At 46.8% G+C, this 20315-nt stretch overlaps 1 protein-coding gene across 2 annotated transcripts; it reads right to left on the bottom strand.

Annotated features, from left to right (window-relative positions):
* Positions 1–7550: 7550 nt before the first annotated feature.
* On the bottom strand, positions 7551–20009 carry Gnpda1 (glucosamine-6-phosphate deaminase 1). 2 transcript variants are annotated; one of them, XM_034518444.2, is made up of 7 exons: positions 19906–20009; positions 19125–19254; positions 16190–16291; positions 13323–13505; positions 12065–12249; positions 10263–10437; positions 7551–8972 (listed from the first exon to the last, which is right to left on the bottom strand). In XM_034518444.2, the coding sequence occupies exons 2-7, from the start codon at positions 19246–19248 to the stop codon at positions 8872–8874; spliced, it is 870 nt and encodes a 289-aa protein (XP_034374335.1). In that variant the 5' UTR covers positions 19249–19254; positions 19906–20009; the 3' UTR covers positions 7551–8871. The 2 variants fall into 2 exon arrangements, with proteins under 2 accessions (XP_034374335.1, XP_034374336.1); XM_034518445.1 differs by having other exon boundaries at positions 19597–19911.
* Positions 20010–20315: the final 306 nt, after the last annotated feature.

Genomic DNA, 20315 nt, shown 5'->3' with positions numbered 1-20315 from the left:
AATTATATTTTATTAGTAACTTTGATAAATTACCATTCAGGACATTTTACTGGCTTTGTTTCCAGTTTTAAGTTGTTTACCTGTTACGATCATTTCCCTGCTTGGTTACCAAAAGGAAGAAAAAGCATTTAAACACTGAACAAGTGAATCAGAATACATGGCAGTCAACCCATTCCAGTTCCCAGTCTGTTGTCCCAACTGGACCAGGATGTGCATGGCACAGAAAGTGTTGTGGATTTGGTTTACTGTTTGTATTATGTTAATTGGGTTCCCAAAATTACACGGGAATTCACATGTCAGTATGTAGGATGCACGCTGAGGGTCCCTGCCCCAAGTTGGCTTTGATTGGTAAATAAAGTTGTCGGTGGCCAGTGGTTGGGCAGGGAGACAGAGGCAGAACTTTTAGGATTCCCCGGCCAAGAAATGCATGAGAGAGAAAGGAGGTTTGCCATGTCAGGATTGGGATAAGATCCAGGCTTGAAAGCCGCAGAAGAAACAGCAAACCAATCATGTAAGTGCCAGGGAAGAGTGGCCCCACTCCCCAAAATTGGGTCTAGGGTAGCAAAGATGGAATATAGATTTTAGTAAGTAATAACTCAGTATTGGAAGGGAGGTGTTAACAAGGTGGAAATTTGAGAGTGGCCCAACCATTGAGCTGGTCAATGATTAAGGCATTGGGGCAGGTAGCAAGGAACATATGCCCTCACCACCAAGGAGATTAGAGCAGATTAACTACAGCAACAGAAAAGCCTCGATCTGGCTAGCTAACTGTAGCATGGTCAGTAGGGTGGTTCTTCCATCTAGTCCTCCTCCTCCTCTCATTCCTCCTCCTCCGATTCCTCTTCCTCCTCCTCCTCTTCCTTCTCATTTCTTTTTTCTTACTCTTTTTTTGGGGGGAGGGGGCGGGCAGTGTCTCTCTGTGTAGCCCTGGCTGTACTGGAACTCACCCTGTAGACCAGGCTGGCCTCAAACTCAGAGATCTGCCTGCCTCTGCCTCCCAAGTGCTGGGATTAAGGGAGTGGATCACCACACCAGGGTTAATTAGAGTCATTTGCAGCAGTAGAAGGTTCTAGTTAACATTTTAAATCTCTTTATGTTTCTGCCAAGAGAATAACTAGGGAAGAACTTTAATGCTATGCATATGCTTATTGCTTTAAAAATGAATGTCAAGCCAGGCGGTGGTGGCGCACGCCTTTAATCCCAGCACTTGGGAGGCAGAGACAGGCGGATTTCTGAGTTCGAGGCTAGCCTGGTCTACAGAGTGAGTTCCAGGACAGCCAGGGCTACACAGAGAAACCCTGTCTAGAAAAACAAAACAAAAAAAACAAAAAAAAAAAAGTCAAAAAATTGACCAGAAATCGCATCTCCAAAGTACTGTTATTAACATGGCCAGCAGGTGTCAGCAGTTGCTATGTCATTAGAAAATAGAGCTGCTGGCCCTAATCAGACCTGAATGGACTGAGCTAGAACCCAGGAAATTCCAGTGGAGTCTGGGTGACATACCAAGAGTATCTCAGATAACTCAGATAACTTGTTCTGTGGTAAAAGCAATTTCGTTGTTACAGTTTTGTTTTTTTGAGACAGGGTTTCTTTATGCAGCCTTGGTTGACTGTCACTCTGTAAACCTGGCTGTCGTCAAACTCAGAGAGCCACCAGCCTCTGCCTCCCAAGTGCTGGGATTAAAGGTGTGAACTATCACCACCTGACAGCAAAAGCAGTTTTAATTTCTAGGATTTTGATTTTCCTTGGTAGATTCAACATGATAAATAACAGCAAGACAGAAAGGACAGTATTGCTGAAAACTTTTAAAGGCACTCAAAAGTATATTAGATACATTCTTGGTATCTTATACAGTTTCTATGTAGCAAAGTGCCACACCTGACTGTAGTGCTTAGCCTTAGACATTGACATAAGCAATTAAGTTATATGTAAAGCTCCCAGGTAGGATGAAGAAACACTGGTGCCACTGATACTGTTGCCTAAATTCAGCCTACTGAGGGTTTATAGTAAGAAAATTGGGATGTACATTTTTAGTGAAATGTATTTTGTTTTGCTTTGAGGTAGGGTCCCACTATGTGTTGAAGTCTGCACTGCCCCATGCTTGGGGGCCACTGTGTTGCTGTCCACACTGCCCCCACGCTTTGGGGCTAAGTGCTCTGGTCTGAGCAGATCAGACAACAGGGTCTAGCAAGAGAGAGAGTGGGGAATGGAGGAGCAAGAGACTTGAAGAATGGAGACAAGACAGGGTATGTGATCCAGTCTCATTTCTCGTTTATTGTCTCTCCTTTATTGTCTCCTCTTATTGTCTCTCTCATTGTCTCCCATTGCAAGGAAAGCCTGGGTATTTATAAGCACAAGCAGGGGAACACAGCTGAAGACACTTTACCACGTGCACCATGCAGCTGAGGTCACTAAACAACAAAACAAGATATGTGGGATAAACAAGATGTTTATCAGAGTGTGCTCAGCTGTTGTAGGCTGTTGAAAAACATGGCTCTTGTCAGGGTATACAGCCCGAGATGGCTGCAAAGTCGACAGCTGCCCTCTGCTAGAAGTTGGCTCCCAACAACTATGTAGCACTGTATATAAATAATAGTCCTACTGTGGACTGTTGGGACACTCTAAATGCTAAGAGGCAAAGAATCCAAGCCAGCAAAGGAGAGAGGGAGAGAGGCCAGTCAGTTCCACGCCAGCAGTGTGTGATATAGAAATCATGTCATCTAAAGGGAGACATGATCAATATCCTAGCATATTGCACATAGGTCAGTAACATGAATTCTAATGACTGCCCCTAAAGTGATTCACGTTTGAGTTGGGTGTGTGTGAAAATCTGGAGTATGTTTTAAAAAGACTTGGGTGTTATAGCAGGAAAACAAGCTTAAGGTGAAAAGCAACAGCTCTCTGAGGTCACTCAGAGGACTGCAATCACAGGTTATCCTCAACCATAAAAGGGTAGAACGATCCATGTCCTCCCTCAAGTGGCTCTTCATACCGCGGTGACTTCTATTTCCAGCCACCTCACAACTCTCACTGAAACGGTGCATGTACGGGGTAAGCTTTGGGGACACCACCACCACAGGGACCATGACACTACACACACACAGGCATATGCACATGCACACACAGACACACAAATGCACACACACACACACACATGTACACACATGCACACATGCACTCACATGAGCGCACACACACACACACACACACACACACACACGTGCACGCACACACACGTGCACACACGCGCACGCATACACATACCACAGATCTTCTTGTGCTTTAGGCAGAAGAAGGGAAGGGAGCCACTGAAACATAAAGTCCAGACTTTGTTCTTAGAAGCCTGATCTCAGGGACTATTATTTTGCTAGACCCTTTGATCTGTCACTACAAGGCCAACTGCATGTCTCTAGGCCCCTCTGGCCTCCTGTCTGAAGGGTGGGGTAGGGGATTGGGGAAGAAAGCTAGGAAATTCCCAGTCCAGGGGCTTTCACCTACCGAGAATGGATGGGGATGGGACAGTCTCAAAAGAAGTTTAATAAAAAATTCTAAAATGGCCGGGTGGTGGTGGTGCACGCCTTTAATCCCAGCACTTGGGAGGCAGAGGCAGGCGGATTTCTGAGTTCGAGGCTAGCCTGGTCTACAAAGTGAGTTCCAGGACAGCCAGGGCTACACAGAGAAACCCTGTCTAGAAAAACAAACAAACAAACAAAAAACTAAAATGGGCCATCCATGCGACTCCTGAGAACCTGGTTGGCCACCGAGAGAGAAGTAAGACTCAGGTGCTATGAGGATTTTTAAAGGAGACCTGACGATGAGGTGAGAAAACAAAACAACCTCTGGGCACAGCTACAGCGATCTTTAGACACAGGCTAACATGTAACATGAATGAGTACATGAAAGACCTTCTGGGTTTAGCTCCTGTTCCCTATACAGCAGGTCCAGTCTCTGTAAAACAATGCCAGAAGAGAAGTAGACACAATGCAGACATCAGACCCAGGCTTAGATATGACATAGTTTTTGGAGCTGACTGGGAAGTAACTATAACATACTAAAGTCTTCAACAACAAAAGACATGAAGGGATAGAAAAGTCAGCAAGATAAGAAACTAAAACCTGGGCTGGAGAGATGGCTCAGTGGTTAAGAGACTGCTCTTCCAGAGGTCCTGAGTTCAATTCCCAGCAACCACATGGTGGCTCACAACCATCTGTAATGGGATCCGATGCCCTCTTCTGGTTTGTCTGAAGACAGCTACAATGTATTCATATATACAAAATAAATAATTAAAAAAAAAACCCTAAAACCCAAAAGAGAGTTAAAAGTTAAACATTATAATGACCACAGATTTCTTTAGTGAGCTCTTCAGTAGACTAGACACAGCTAGGGAAGAATTAGTGAGCTTGAAGGCATGTCAATACAAACAGTGTCCCCTGTGAGGCTTCTACTTAGGAGGAAATAAAACCCCTGTCAGCCTGTAAGCAGTTCTGAGAAGAGAGTTGGGCAGAGAAGCTAGGGAATAGAGATTGTAGTTTATATGCAAGAGATGGGAGGATGGCTCTGGTGATTGACATTTGGTTCGGAGGACCTGTGGGCTGGGTTCCTGTTTCTGTCTCTATTGAGCAGAGGAACCCAATGTATGATGGCATACACATGTCCACACTGCCATTTTTTACTAAACAAAGAAAAACCTTATTCTCTCCATTCCTGCTGAAATATCTGTATTTCACCCACCCCACCCCAGCCACCCTTTGAATATTAGGCTTGCTGTTGTATAGATTCAGCTTGTCTGTAGAGACAACAAAAACTGTGTTATTGAGGTAGGCTTTAGCTGTGTGGCCCAGGCTAGCCTTGAACTCGTGAACCTGACTTAGTAAGGCTTGCATCATATACCCTCTCAACACTGAGCCATATATCTTGAAAGAGTCTATATTTTCTACGATTATTTCAGGCCCACCATGATCTCTGCCCCAAGTGTATGATGTGTTTTTCTCCAAGGAGCACAGATTGGCACAGGGGTGCATGTCCCACTTGACCTACAACAGCACTGCTTGGTACAGGATGACTACTGTGGGGATACGAAGGAAAATAGACCTCAGAGCCAAACCTTTGCAAGGTCCCACATTGTATCTGATGTATCCAACTTGAAATCGTTAAGCCTTTTTCCTAATTCATATTTTGTTTCATACTATGTCTGTTTTAACCTTAAAATTTTATACACACACACATATATATACATATATTTGTTGCTGAGTGCTGGGATCAAAGGCGGCTCCCACTTTCTTATTGTGCCTCTTTAATTGGTTATGTTGATTCAAAATACTCAAATGTTGACTTCATTTAACCATGCCATGCAATTGTTAATGTTGCGGTAGTGCTGGGGTAACTCCAGAGCTTCATGGTACTAGGCAAGTGCATGGTTTGAATTTGCTTGCCCCAGGGAGTGGCACTATTAGGAGGTGTGGCCTTATTGGAGTAGGTGTGGCCTTATTGGAAGAAGTGTGTCACTGTGAGGTGGGCAAAAGAGCTTCCTCGTAGCTGCCTGGGGATGCCAGTCGTCTGAGTGCCTTCAGATCAAGATGTAGAACCCTCAGCTCCATCTCCAGGACCATGTCTGTCTAGACAGTGCCATGTTTCCTGCCACGGTAATGGAGTGAACCTCTAAGCCAGCCCTAATTAAATGTTGTCCTTTATAAGAGTTGCCTTGGCCATGATGTCTCTTCTCAGCAATGGAAACCCTAAGACAGCGAGCATCCACTGAGCAGCCTCTCCAACCCCTGCCTATTTTTAACAGCTGATTGCCTGTGTACTCTGTGCTTAATTATTAGTCTTTTTTCACCTTTAAGATTGAGGAGATCAGCAGATAATTGCTGTGCTTGTGAGAATAGAGTATGAAGTTATGCTACGTTTTGTTTATTCCTTACTAGTTTATTTAGGGGCGTGTCTTAGTCACTGTTCTATTGCTGTGAAGAGACACAACAACCAAGGCAACTTTTATTAAAGAAAGCATTTAATTGAGGGCTTATTTTTAGAGGGTTAGTCCATTATCATCATGGTGGGTAGCATGGTGACATGCAGCCTGGCACTGGATAGTAGCTAAGGGCTACATCCTGATCTGCAGAGGGAGAGGGAGGGGAAGGGAGAGGGAGACTCTGGGCATGGCATGGTCTTTTGAAACCTCAAAACCTACCTTCAGTGACATAAATCCTCCAACAAGGCCATACCTCATAATCTTTCTAATCCTTTAAAATAGTGCCACTCCCTAGTGACTAAGCATTCAAATAGATGTCTATGGGTGTAAAAGGAATTAATATCCAGTATTTATTAGTGCTGGAAATTAATATAGAGGCAGCTGTTCTTTAACCAGCTAGTTCCCCAAATAACAATATAGAGACCTTTTAATATTTCAAACCTTAGGCCCTAGCTGGGCAGACTCTCAACCAGCTCATCTAAGTTAACTGGACCACCTAGCCTCATCCAGCCACATGGCTAGCTATACCTGCCAAGCCCATAGTCATGTCTGTCTTCTCTCATGTCTGCTGGAGAAAAAGCCTTCTTTATTCTTCCCAGAGTTTCTTTCTCTCTCCCAGAAAGTCCCACCGTCCACTTCTTGCCCAGATAATTGGCTACCAGATTTTTATTAAAGCCAATAGGTAGGTAAGAAAGGATATACACAGTGTACCCCAACGTAAGGAGCTACTCTTAATTAATTGAACCCTAGGGTGCCACATTCACTCCTTTTTGGATTTTCCTGCTCATTAGTTGACCAGTTCTGAATGGTGGCCCAGTGTCAACCTGATCAAACATCTTCACTCGACTTGTTGATGACCCCTGATTTTCAGTTACTCTCCTGGTGGTGAAGTGGCAGTGTTCACACTTCCTGAAGCACTACACTTATTTTGCTTTTTCAGTTTTGTCCAACCTCAGACTTCAGTAAATGCCTCCAAAGCTCCCTGTACAGTTTACGACGACCTGCTGTCATAGTGCCATTGTTATTCAGACAGGTTTCTCTGAACAAAGGCCCCGAGAGCAGACCAGGTCCAGTGTGCGTCATCCAGACAGCACCCATCCTTCGCCCCCAGGGCCAAGAAAACCAGCCAGGCTGTAGACACAGGCTGTGACCCACACTCTCCTCTTTCCTTACAACACCATGTTTACAGGGGTTCCCCAAATACATTTCATTAATCTTCTGCACCCTAGGGAGATTTTGATAGGAGTGGCCTCCATAGGCTCATGTATTTGAGTGTTGTGGCTCCCAGTGAGTGGACTGTTGAGGAAGGGCTGGGAGATGTCCCTCTGTTGGAGGTATCACTGCAGGTGGGCTTTGAGGTTTCAAAAAGCCCCCAGCAGGCCAGTATCTCCCCATCAGCATTTGTCTTGAATACTATTCCAGCATCATGCCCACCTGCTGCCACACTCTGTCCTGACATTAATGACCTGATCCTCTGAACCTGTGAGGAAGTCCCCAATTAAATGCTCTTTCTTGTATAAGTTACCTTCGCCATGGTGTCTCTTCACAACAAAGGTGTAGTAAACTCAGGAGAATGTCAAAATCCACAAAAAACACATTTTATTTGAAAATATTAAATTTAATAGAAAATATCACATTGTAAACAAGTCCATTGATCCATTAGCTTAACACAGAACGACAGCACAATCACATATTAAAAACTACAAACAAATGCTGGTACCAAACAGTACTTCTGGAGGGGCCTGGGCCAGGATCTGAAAGAACTCTCCTGGAAATAGGCAGCTCTAGCTTCAGGCACAAGGATGGAAAGGGAGGCCAAGCAGAGGAGCCTGGGAAGGACAGGAGCTTGAAGGACAGGTGGGTGAAGGTTTAGTTGTGATGCTGAGAACAGAGGGTACCTTGTAAACCTGAGGTGAGAATGCCAGGGTGGTTTAAGCGAGGAGACAGCACTAGCGTGTATAATCTTGGCACTCAGCTCTGAGGAGGCTGGAGAGCACAGCACATATGTGCAGATGCAAGCTCCCCACCTTGGGTAGAAAACACTGAAATCATGGCCATGTTTGTGATCGGAGGGGATCTGCTTACTAGGGAGTGTAGAAGAATCTGTTGAGGAGAACAGACTTCAGACAGGAGGGCTTTCCACCTTTCTCTTGTTGGAATCTTGAGAGAGACTTAAGACATAGCTGGCCTTTGGGAACTTTGAGTTTATCTGTGAAAGCCATCTCAGCCCCACATGCCCAGTCCTACCCAGAAAGTCTGTTTACAGAAAGGCTATTGACAGCAGGAAAGATAATCCACCCCATGGGAACAGGGGACAGGCTTCTCCCCCGGGTACTTGGTTCTGGCAAGAAGGACTGCTTCCTTGTGCATAATTCAGGTTCTGGAAGTGTATTCTCTAAAACAAAAATTCCTAATAGGAAGGCTGGCAGAAGAGGAGTTCTCAAAACTCAAAAAGGTTATGTCTAAAATGCACAAGCCCTAATCCTTGCCCACTTGAGAAAAGGAGCATAACGGGCAGGAGTCCTCGGTGGAAATGTGCTGGCCACATGCACAGGGGCAGAAGGGAAGCGGAGTCCTTACCTGGGTATAATGACAGTTAGTAATGCAGATCTCTGATTGTTACAAAAAATTATGAAAGAGGGCAGAAAGTTGGGGACATAGCTCAGTTAGCAAAACACCTCCTTGGCATGTGCAAGGCCCCAGGTTTAGCCCGCAGTACTGAAAAAGAGGGGGGAAAGTTATGAACAATGCTCCCCATGGCAAACCTCCCCAGCCTGTATGTGCCTAGCCAAGGATCTGCAGCAGCCATAGTGGACTGAAAAGTAATTCTACTCTCCTACACACACCTTCCGAAAAGACCTGCCTGTTCCTCTGAGGTACTGAGTACCACGTCCCAGCACAAGCTAGTCACTGTATGGCTTCTTAGCAGATTGGCTTTTCTGAATTTCCTTCTCCTTGATACTGTACAGGGGGTCCACCAACTTGTTATGAACAAGCATTAAACCTGTAACAAATTTAAAGTAAACAGTAGTCAAAGTAGGCAGAGGCAAAAAGTTCCACAGTTATCAAGAGGAACACGGTGAGGCTCTCAAGTGGCCCCGAGCAGCCCTTGATCTCTGTGATCTCCAAACACTAAATACAGTTAGTTTCTGGGGAGTGACAGAGTTCCCAACTCTGTCATCCCTGCCACTATGGGAATGGGCTGAATAAAGATTAATCTTTTGGGGCCAGGTGTGGTGGTGCATGCCTTTAATCCTAGCATTTGGGAGTCAGAGTTGGGCAGATCTCTGAGTTCAAGGCCAGCCTTGTCTACAAAGTGACAAAGTGAGTTCCAGGACAGCCAGGACTACACAGAGAAAGCTTTTTTTTTTTTTTTTTTTTTTTTTTTTTTTTTTTTTTTTAAAGATTCATCTTTTCAGCAAAGGGCAAACTAATTTAACTGCTTAACCAATGAGGATTGCCATGTAAGTTTGCTTAAAACTAGGGTTTTATAATTACTGGGCAGGCACTTTAGAAACGCTATCCTCTCAACTGTCCTAGCAGGCATCTTGTAAAGGAAATAAAGACCCCCCCTCCCCCGGGCTGGTTTAGTGCCCCAGCTGTAGGAGAAATGCTTGTATAATGTCTGACAGAGGAAACTCAAGGCTCCATCTCTACCATAGCCCTATCTGTGGTCTATGCATTTCCTTGTCTCCTCAGTAACAGATCTCCAGAAACTCACGGATAGAAAAAGGAATGACCATATCATGGAGCAGTAGGGTGTGACTGCTACTGAAGCCACAGGTGGTGGGTAGGAAGATGGCCCAGTGGGTAAAGTGCTTGCTGTATAATCCTGGCCACCCAAGTTTGATCCCCAGAACCCATATAAAGTTGGTGGAAAGAACCAACTCCAAACTTGCCCTTTGACCTTCACATGTATACCATGGCATACATGCACAAAGACACACACACAGACACACACACACACACCACAGGTGCGGATTAAAATATCCAGAATAAGTCATATGTGGTAGTAATGTCTCTAATTCCAGCACTCAGGAGGCTGAGGCAGAATCATGACTTGGAGGCTATAAAGTGAGACCTTGTCTGAAAATAAAAAATAAAATACATGCTGGGTGTAGTGCTACACACATTTAATCCCAGTGCTCAGTAGGCAGAGGCAGGTCAATTTCTTCAAAGCTAGTTCTAGGTCAACCAGAGATACACAAGGAGACCTTGACTCAAATATATGAAGATTAAATCAAACCCAGAACACCACATCCATGCCTCTCTCCCACCCAGGCCTGAGTCTCACCTTTGAAATACTTGACTGTCTTCACTTTTAGTTCCAAGGTGGCATCCTCGTCACATACAAACACGGTGCGAGGATGCTGCTGAAAGGCAGACACTGTCCACATGTGGTTCACGCCCTCTTCAATGGCTTTGTACAGAGCGAAAGCCTTGTGAGCACCTGTGATGAGGATCATCACCTGGGGATCAGAGAATAGGCCAGCGATGGAGACAGGCCAGCAACGGAGACGGACCAGTGATAGAGGCAGGCCAACCAGCAATGGAGACAGACTAGCGATGGAGACAGGGCAGCTTGGGAAGCCAGGGTGGGAGGTATTGGTGGGCCCCTGAGGTTGACTCTCAGAAAAGCTACCCCTTTTCTGCTCTCTTTCAGGTCCAGGGCATTGGAAGTGCTCGTGTGACTCAGTGTGGTGTTCTGTTTATAGAAAGCAAAGGTCCAGCTGCACTGGAGCTAGGACAAGAGAGAGCACAGGTGCTGAGGTGACCCTAAGAAGTCAGCTCTACAGACTGTCATTTCATCTGAGTACTCCACTCCCTACTCAGGGAGTGGACAATCTGAGATGGGGTCTCACTACATGAAGCTCTGGCTGGTCTAGAACTTGCTCTGTACACCAGGCTGGCCTTGAACTCAATATCTGCCTGCCTCTGTCCCCTGAGTGCTGGGGTTAAAGGCAGGCATTACTGCTCCTGTCTCAAAGGACTAAACACAGAGGCACAGGAGGTGACTAAAGCCCTAACTTACGTCTGGTCTTTGTTCCATTTCCAGATCAGATCCCTCCCCATTATGGCTGGTCTGCAAACCCTCATGCTTTCAAAAGGCAAGCAGACCCCGAGGGATGGATTCAGGCCACCCAGTGGAAATCCTGATACCATTCATTCACTACAGTTCACCTCTCCACTGATTATATGCTTACTTATGGACTTGAGCAAAGAGATTGGGAAGTAAACATGTACAGCCATTTCCCACTGAGTAGAATACCTCAGAAAAACAAAGACTGCTTCAAAATTCAAACACACAGGCCAGTGAATGGCTCAGCAAGTAAAGGTGCTTGCAGCCAAGCTGAAAATCTAGGGTCATCTCCAGGTCTCACATGTAAGAGAAAAATGACTCACACGTTATCCTATGAACTCCATGAGAGTACTCTGACATGCATTTGCATTCACATATATACATACACATGCAGACATGTATAAGAAATATGATTTTGAAAAATAAGATGAAGTTTAGACAGAGTAAGGAAACTGGAACCACAAAATAAAACTGAGTTAAAATATCTGACTTTTTAGGTGAAAACTCACTAAACTCAACCCAAAACACTGAATCACAATTTGCTGCATTTCCTGCCCTCAAGCACGGGTTGCCAACACAGCATCCCGGGCCCTCAAGCACGGGGCTACTGACACAGCATCCTTGGGTTGCAGGATGTGTACTTTCAAACCAATTGCAGGGACCAAACGTGTCTGCTCAGAACCAAGGCAGGTACAAATTCTTATTCCTCCCTCAGTGCTGGGAGCGTCTGCCCACAAACTGTATGAAAGGGGTACATGAGCCGAGGCAGACAGCCCAGCCCCTGGCTCTAAGGTATAGACGAGATGCCAGAGAACTGCCCTCCCCCAGGAATGACCTCTCCTCTAAAAGCGGAGGAGAAGCAGTGCCAAGACTAGCTAGGAGTTTGGCTTTATTTGTCAAGTGTTCAGCTTTCGTAAGAATGAATACTTGTTGAGTGCAGCTTAACATTTACACTCAGATAACCAACCCCTCTGCCCAGCTTTAGCAGCAGCTGCATCTGCGCCGTGCACGTTTACCTCTTTAGCATCCATGACGGTGCCCACACCCACGGTCAGGGCCATGGTGGGCACCTTGGCAAGATCACCATCAAAGAATCTAGCGTTGGCCAGGATGGTGTCCATGGCCAGAGTCTTCACACGGGTCCTGGACACCAGACTGGAGCCTGGCTCATTGAAGGCAATGTGTCCATCGGGGCCAATGCCTGTGGAGACGGCAGAGCAGCTCTATGAGCTACAGGGACCCAAAACTCCACAAACAAATCATGTCCTCTGCTCAGAAAAAGATCTCTGAAAACTGCATTTCCTCTCACTGTACACTAGGTCAGATCTCCCTTAAGCATGCGACTTCTCCCCGCCATCTCTCAGACTTGAGGCATACACAAGACTCTGGTGACTTGTTCCTACCCTCGGACAGCTCAGAACTGTGTAAGATAGCTTCCCTCTCACCCCATACTGTGGAGGAGAGCAACATCTCCCCTTCCCCTGAGCTGGAACCCAGCAAACAAACCTCAGCCCGGATGGCTGAGGTCATGAGTGCTCCGAACTTGCAAGCTCCTGCCTTCTCATTACTATGTTCTTTCTTTCCTTCTTTTAAATAAAGGCAGAGTTTATTATATAGCCCAGGCAGTGCTGGAACTCAGTATGTAAACCAGACTGGCCTTGAACTCAGAGATCCATCTGCCTCCACCTTCCAAGTGCTGGGATTAAAGATGTTGCCACACTGTCCAGCCCTCCTCTTTCTCTTATAAGAGTTAGGTTAAGGAGTAAGATACCATCCAGCTTTAAACCCAAGGTGACTCCCAACATGACAGCATGTGGACACTGGGCACCCAAGAGGTAGACACCCAGGTTCCTACCTTCTCCCCATGTTCCTGGCTTTCCTGGGATTCAACTGATAGACAGCACACAAGGACTGAACACTGTGTTTTGGAACTGGAGTCTATGACTTTAAATGTTTAGCGAAGTTACATGGATGTTTGTTTGGTAAGGCAGTCTTGAGGATATCAGGATCCAAATCCAAACCTCTCCAAGAGGCACTGAGTGCATGAAGAGGCCATCTCAGGTCACACAGTTCCAGAGCAGAAGGGCTGAGGCAGGATGAGGCAGATAGGGCTCCCATCTGTGCCTTCCCTGTCCCGCATGGTGATGGATGAGTCTGGGGTGTTAGCACTGAGTGGCCACCTGGAGATAGGTATGTTCTGCTCGCATACTGCACTGCAGCCACTCCAGGCCTGGACCTGGATATGTACCGCACCGTGGAATGTGCCATGCTCACCTCCGACAAAGAGTTCAATCCCTCCTGCAGCTTGGATCTTCTCCTCAAAGGCGTCACACTCAGCCTGCAGGTCTGCCGCATTCCCATCCAAAATGTGGGTGTTTTCAGGGTGGATGTCAATGTGCTTGAAGAAATTATTCCACATGAAGGAGTGGTAGCTCTCTGGGTGCTCTCGAGGAAGACCTGTGGGGTCAGGGGACACTCAGCTGAGACTGAGCCAGAGCCCTCCTCTCAAGAGAATGCCAGATCACACTGGCTTCAGGGTCACTTGGGGGACTGTCCATCTGACCGCCAACATGTACAACAGGCTGAGCTGGTGTGTAGTCAACCACAGGCACTATCTGCACTCTGCTGTAGCTACAGATGGAGGGGACGGTGCTAGGAACTGGGAATCCTCATTCTCACCCCACTGTAGCTCACTTGCCTGGAGCTTTTGCCTAGCATGTGAGACCCTCAGCTTGATCTCCAGCACCGGCTTGGGGTTGGGAGGCACATATTCATCACTTTTACATAAGAGAATGATCACAAGCTGCAGTCTAGGGACACTGTGCAGCTAGAGGTAGCCTGCCCACCTGGGTAGCAGGACGGAGCCCACAGGGAAAGGTAGCAAGCACATCCCTCATCCCCTGCCTTCTATCTCACCCCCCTTTCCATTATTTCTACTAAACATGAACCTTGACTTAAGTATTGAGTAGTTGGGGGAAATATCAGAGTTTCCTAAAACTTGTTATTGTTAGTCAGAAGAATTTCAATGTTAGGAATATTTCAAGTCATCCTGGTGGTGCTGGTGCACGCCTTTAATGCCAGCACCTGGGCGGCAGAGGCAGGTGGATCTCTGTCAGTTTGAGAGCAGTCTGTTCCACAGGTCAAGCTACAAGACAACCAGGACTACACAGAGAAACCCTGTCTCAAAGCAAAACAAATAAGAATATTAAAGACAATGTCTTTAATCCTAGCACCCAGGAGACAAAGGCAGATGGATTTCTAAGAGTTCAAGGCCAGCCTAATCTACACAGTAAGTTCCAGGCCAACCAAGGCTTGCATAGTGAAGCCATCTCTATACACTATAATTCTTTTTTAAAAATCATACTGAGAATGTTTATCAGGGGTAGAGTATTTGCCAGGCATACCCCAGGCCTCAGGTTCAATCTTCAGCTATGCCAAAACAAAAGGAAAATTTGTGTCAAAACATATTTAAAAGCAGGGATGGCAGGATGGCTCAGTGGCTAAAGGTACTTATCACCAAGCTTGAAGATGGGCTTGAGGATCTATATGGGGGAAGGACAGACTCCATCAAGTAATCCTCTGGTGTGTACACATGTACACGTACGTACGTACACACACACACACACACACACACACAATTTTCAAAATACATTTAGTCTTTAAACTAAAGAAACTGCTGTGCACAGAAGTACACACTTGCAATCCCAGCGCTTGAGAGGTGAAATGGGAGGATCACATGTTCCAGGCCAACCTCAGCTATACAGCAAGATCCTGCCTCAGAACAAAGGAGAAAGAAAACCATTCTGCCACATACCATACATGGATGAATCCTGAAAACATGCTACCCACCATCCAGGCACAAATAGCCAAATAGACACATTAATGACCTGACTCACGAGATGCCTGGAGAAGTCAGCTTCTGGGGAAAAGGGAGAAACAGTGGCTCTTTCTGGCACTTAAGGGGACCCAGGAGCTGCCTGACAGGAAGCCACGGCTCAGCAGGCTGAGAGTGCATAGTTCTGACAGGAGTCTCACAGTGCCATGAAGGCACTTGAGACTTCTGCACTGTATGATAAAAAGTGCTCAAGGAAAAAAATGTCTGTTGTGGTAGTTGGAGTGGGAGTGTAGTGCCCTTGGAGGTCACGAGAGGATGCTGGATCTCTGGAGCTGGAGTTAAGAGGTAACCATCTGAGGTGGGTGCTGGGAACTGAAGTTGGGTTCTATGTAAGAACAGTGTGTATTCTTTTTCTGGTAGGGAGTGGGGCTGAGACAGGGACTCTGTGGCTATCCTGGAACTTGCTATGTAGACCAGGCTGGCTTGGTTTCACTGAGACCTTGAACATGCTACCACTTAAACCCACTGAAATCCTCCTTCTGCCTTCCTAGTGATAGCCTTAAAACCAGTGTGTGTTCCTAACCACTGAGCAATCTCTCCAGCCTTGATTTTGAGCTTTTTAGACAAAAATGCCTCTGTGTTTCCCAGGTCCCCTTAATTCCTCCGTCTAACGCAACCTCCTACACCTTATCAACCCTTTCCAAAGACCCCAGGAGTTGGGCTATTTCAAAATACCTAGTTTTGGAGATGGCAAATGTTTATGTATTTTACTAGGTTTCTATTTGTTTGCTTGTTTTTTTAACATTTAAATGAAACTGTCCCCTGGCCAGAGGCAGGCGAATTTCTGAGTTCAACGCCAGCCTGGTCTATAGAGTGAGTTCCAGGACAGCCAGGGCTGTCTGGAAAAACCAAAGGAAAAAAAAGAAACTGTCACAAATGATTGAGAGACAGACGAGATAACCAAAAGCCTCTACCAAGGGTGCCTGGCAGAAAGAGGGAGCACAGTCCAGACACAGAACCTGGATCCCAGGATCAAATTTGCAGAGAGACATGGCATGGAGTTGGGGACTAAGCAAAGGGGAAAAAGCACTTTCGTATTTAGCAAGTATTCTTTAAAATGTCTGCAATGCACAAGAAGCGTCTGTATTAATCATGGCATCTTTTAGTACTACTACTAAGGTAAGTGCCATTTTACAGCTGGCCAAGCAAGGCTGCAAGAGACAAGCACCAATAAACCATTCCTCTTCAAGGCTGAGCCTGTGAGGAGACGGTTCCCCAAGAATCAGGAAGAACATGGAAGACTCACCCACATACTCGTCCATGTTGAAGGTTTTCACATATTTGAAGGACAGGTCCCCATTTTTATAGTACTCAATCAGCTTCTGGTAGCAGCCAAGCGGGGTGCTCCCTGTGAGAAGCAAGTAGGAATGTCACCACAAACATCTTTCAGCTCCCAGGAGCATCAGGAAGTTTCTGTCAGGTCTGCAGTCTCACCAAAGCTCCAGCCCCACCTACCACCTATCCACTCCCTGCTTGGTGTCTAACGCCCACTAGACTGTTCTGCTCTAGGGAACAGGACTGTGAGGGTCTCCCGGTGGCCAGCCACACAGCTGACAGAAGTCACTGGTTAGCATCTATGTGAGTACCATGCTTGATTACTGATGTGATATTCTACAAGTATCGACTATGTGCAAGGCACAGGGCTGTAGCTGGGAAGACAGAAACAACAAGCCTAGAAGAGACTCTGTAGAAATGGGGACACAACAGAGATGTAAGCCGTGACAGGGTCACCCTGTGCTTCAGAGTTCAGGGAAGACTTATTGGAACAACAGCACAGGCCTGAGTGAGGTCTCACGAGCAGGTAAGCACACAAAAGGCAGGAAGACCACAGAGAGTAAGACTGAAGAGCTGAACAGCAGGTGTGGCTCAGTGATGGGCCCCCAAAAACACAGATACAAGAACACTCACTGGAGAGTGGGTTAGTTTAAAACTAACCTTCCAAGATGGAGTGTGGTGGTGGAGGAGGGCTTAAAGATGCAGGAATAGTCCCTAACCAGGTGTACAGACAAGGAGAAGGAAATGAACACTAACACCCCAAACACGATTAATGTAGACTATTAGGGAAAGCTTCTGAATATAGGCTGTGTATCAGATGATACTGCAACATGCTGTGGCAGACCTGTCCTTGGGTCTACAGTGGTTATAGGGGACAAATGTCCTTATTCTTGGGAGGTTAGGGCCACAAGATTTAAAGTGTCAGGATGCCCAGAACCTTCTTTCATGTGATTCCAACAACAAACTACAAGGGTAGACAGAGAACAAGAGCCAGAGAAAAGAGCAAATGTGGCAAGATATTAACTGGTGAATCTAGACAGACAGCTTTATACTGTGGGTGTCAGTTCTAAATAGTTGAAACTTTCAAACTTACTCTCATCCAGCCGAGACCATCATTCTCCTTTTCAAAACCCAATAGTGTCATCCTTCTGCCTCATAAATATAACCTTGCAAAGGCTGCTCCAGCCTGTCATGGGCTTTACCTCAAGGCCTCTGCACCACTGTCCTCTTGGCAGGCCATGCTCTTCCTTCAGGTCACGTCATGGCTAATACTTCCTCAGGCCTTCCTTCAGTGCCTTCAGAGACCTTCTCTGCCACTTCATCTGACACGATCCCCACTAAGCATAACCCCCAGCCTCTCTCTCCTGTTCCCTTCTAACATACTCTACATTTTGCTACTTAACTTGCTTACCCTCTGTCTTTCCCACTATAATTTAAGCTTTAAGAAGTAGGCATTTATGCTTTTCTAAAAAAAAAAAAAATGTTGTTGCTATATCCCCAGAACCTTAACTGCTTGGTATAACAGCAGGTACTCAAAAACTTATCTGCTGAGAAGCAGTTAAACAGCTTTACTTGCCGGGTATGGTGGTGCACACAGTTAATCCTAGCACTGAGGAGAGATGAAGACGGATTTCTGAGTTTGAGCCCAGTCTGGTCTACACAGCAAGTTCCAAGCCAAGACTACCTAGTGAGCCCTTGTTCTCAAAACCAAACGAGCCCGGAAGTGGTGACGAATGCCTTTAATCCCAGCACTTGGGAAGCAGAGGCAGGTGGATTTCTGAGTTCGAGGCCAGCCTGGTCTACAGAGTGAGTTCCAGGACAGCCAGGGCTACACAGAGAAACACTGTCTCAAAAAACAAAAACAAACAAACAAAAAACCCCAACCAACCAACCAACCAAAATCTCCTTTTCACTATGTGTGAGACTATGCACGTGAATGCAGGTGTCTGCAGACTCCCGAAGAGGGCCATACATCACCTGGAACTGGAGTTACAGATGGTTGGGGGCATACTGATATAAATGCTTGGAACTGAACTCAGTCCTCTGCAAGACCAGCCATGCTTTTAACTGCTGAGCCTCCTCTCCGGCCCAAGGATGGTTTTAAAGTTTTTTTAAATATTTTTTTTTTTAAATCAAAAGAACATTTCATGATGTGAAAATTACGTAAGCTCACACTTGAGTGTCTATAGATAGTCTTACGGACATATAGCCACATGGATCCACATATCTATTGCCTGCGGCTATTTTCCTACCTACAACGGCAAAATGAAGAACTACAATAGTGAGGCCTGAAATATTTACTGCAAAAGTCTGAAGGCCTCTTTATGGTGGATGAGTCAGACAAAACTACCAAGACCCATCTCCCCACTTGTGAAAGAAATATTTAGGATACTTTTTTGAGGCATTGGGACAAAATATCTTCCTGTAAAGGTAACATTCAGACTTTTTTTTTTTTTCCAGAAGACAATTGGATTTTATAATCAATTAAGCTTTATAGAGAAGTATTCGAATGGTTAACTTCTCAACTCTCTTATGAACAGGGCTCAGCTAATTACCCTCTACACGCAGAGAACAGGCCTGAGTTACAGGCCTGAGTTACGATTTAACTTCTGCTTCCTGTTTATGATTAAACCTCTGTTTTTCAAGGACCCGGCTATGCCTCACCTGGAACTTTAACTAGGGCTGGTTCTTTACTGCCTGTCCCAGGAACAGCAATTGTGCCTTTATTTCAAAAAGTTATTTATAACCATACTGTAACCCAAAGGTTGTATGAATGCCCCCCCCCCCCCCCGCGCGCCTTAGTTGTGATTACCTTGTTTTGACCACCTGCTACTTTCTGCTCCTGTAAACCCTATTTCCCCCCACATGGAACCCCCTACCCACCACCCTCTTTTTCCACAGCATACCGGTGGGGAGCCCCAGCGTGAAGAACTTGTCAGGCCCTGGGTTAAACTGGATGATACGGTTCCTAATATACTTGGCCGCCCACTCACTGGCTTGGGAATAGTGTTCCAGGATAATGAGCTTCATCTCGACCTGCAGCATGGAGATAACAAGTCGAATTAAGGGGAGGGCAGGGACAGAGAAAGGTGAGGAGGGGGACAGAGTCCTTTTAGCCAAACAGCCTTCTCCCAGCTCACAGGTGAACTGGCTGGGCCGCTTGTCTCCACCAACCACCAGGAGGCGGTACTGTGGGGTCAGTCCTTGGCTGGGGAGGACCTTACAAAGCACCCAAATTTTCTGGGCCCGTTCCTTCCTGCATAAAATTGGACTGAGTAGTACCTGCCTCCTCGATATAACGACAGCACATAGCATACAGTCGGCGAGCCACTGTCACCTAGCAGCTGGGCCTGCTCCTGCCCACATCTTCATCCTCACCTAGGGCAGGTCCTCTGGCTCCGGCACCCTTCGCTACCAGAGGTGCCTCGGGGTCACTTTGGGGCACTTAAAGAAGGAGGTGGCAAGGCACGGGGAGGGTGGGGTACTTCCCGCCCGCACAGTTTGCCAGAGGTCCCTAGTTTCCCCCAAAGCACCAAGGGATACAGGTAACCCTGCGCGGAGAGGGCTAACGGCTCGCCGTCCGTGCAGCCCGGCGTCCCCAGCCCGGACTGCGCTCGCGTCGCCCCTCAGGCCCGCCTTGACCTAGGTCCCGGGGTCGGAGGATCCCGCCGGGTCGCTCCCACTTACTCGCAGGCTTCCCCTGGCTGCAGCGGCTACAGCACTAGCGGCCCGGCCCGCGCGCGTCACGTGGCCACGGGTCACGCGGTGCACGCGGCGCAGCTGACTCAGGGCGGTCCTACGCTACCAGGCCGCGCCGCCAGAGGCCCCAAGATGTGGCTTCCTGACCTGGGTGTGTCCATTAGATGCAAAATGCAAAGTGGACTGCTGACTGTGCAGCCGCGGCTCCCCTCAGCCCGGTGTGGGGTGCACACAGATACAGCAGTAGCCAGGGCGGTTGTCCACTAAGCCCTGGACGAGATGCAGGGGTGTAGGCCTTAGGAGAGGATGCATTCTGTTTGAGCACTGGCTGTGTGCGCTGGGGCCTTGGACACAGCTAAATCTGTAGCTTAATATGGCTATTAGGGAAAACATGTGGT

This window comes from Arvicanthis niloticus, chromosome 14, assembly GCF_011762505.2.
Source record: "Arvicanthis niloticus isolate mArvNil1 chromosome 14, mArvNil1.pat.X, whole genome shotgun sequence".
Taxonomy (NCBI): domain Eukaryota; kingdom Metazoa; phylum Chordata; class Mammalia; order Rodentia; family Muridae; genus Arvicanthis; species Arvicanthis niloticus.
Note: the sequence above shows the minus strand (reverse complement) of the source record. Positions and strands in the feature narration are given on the sequence as shown.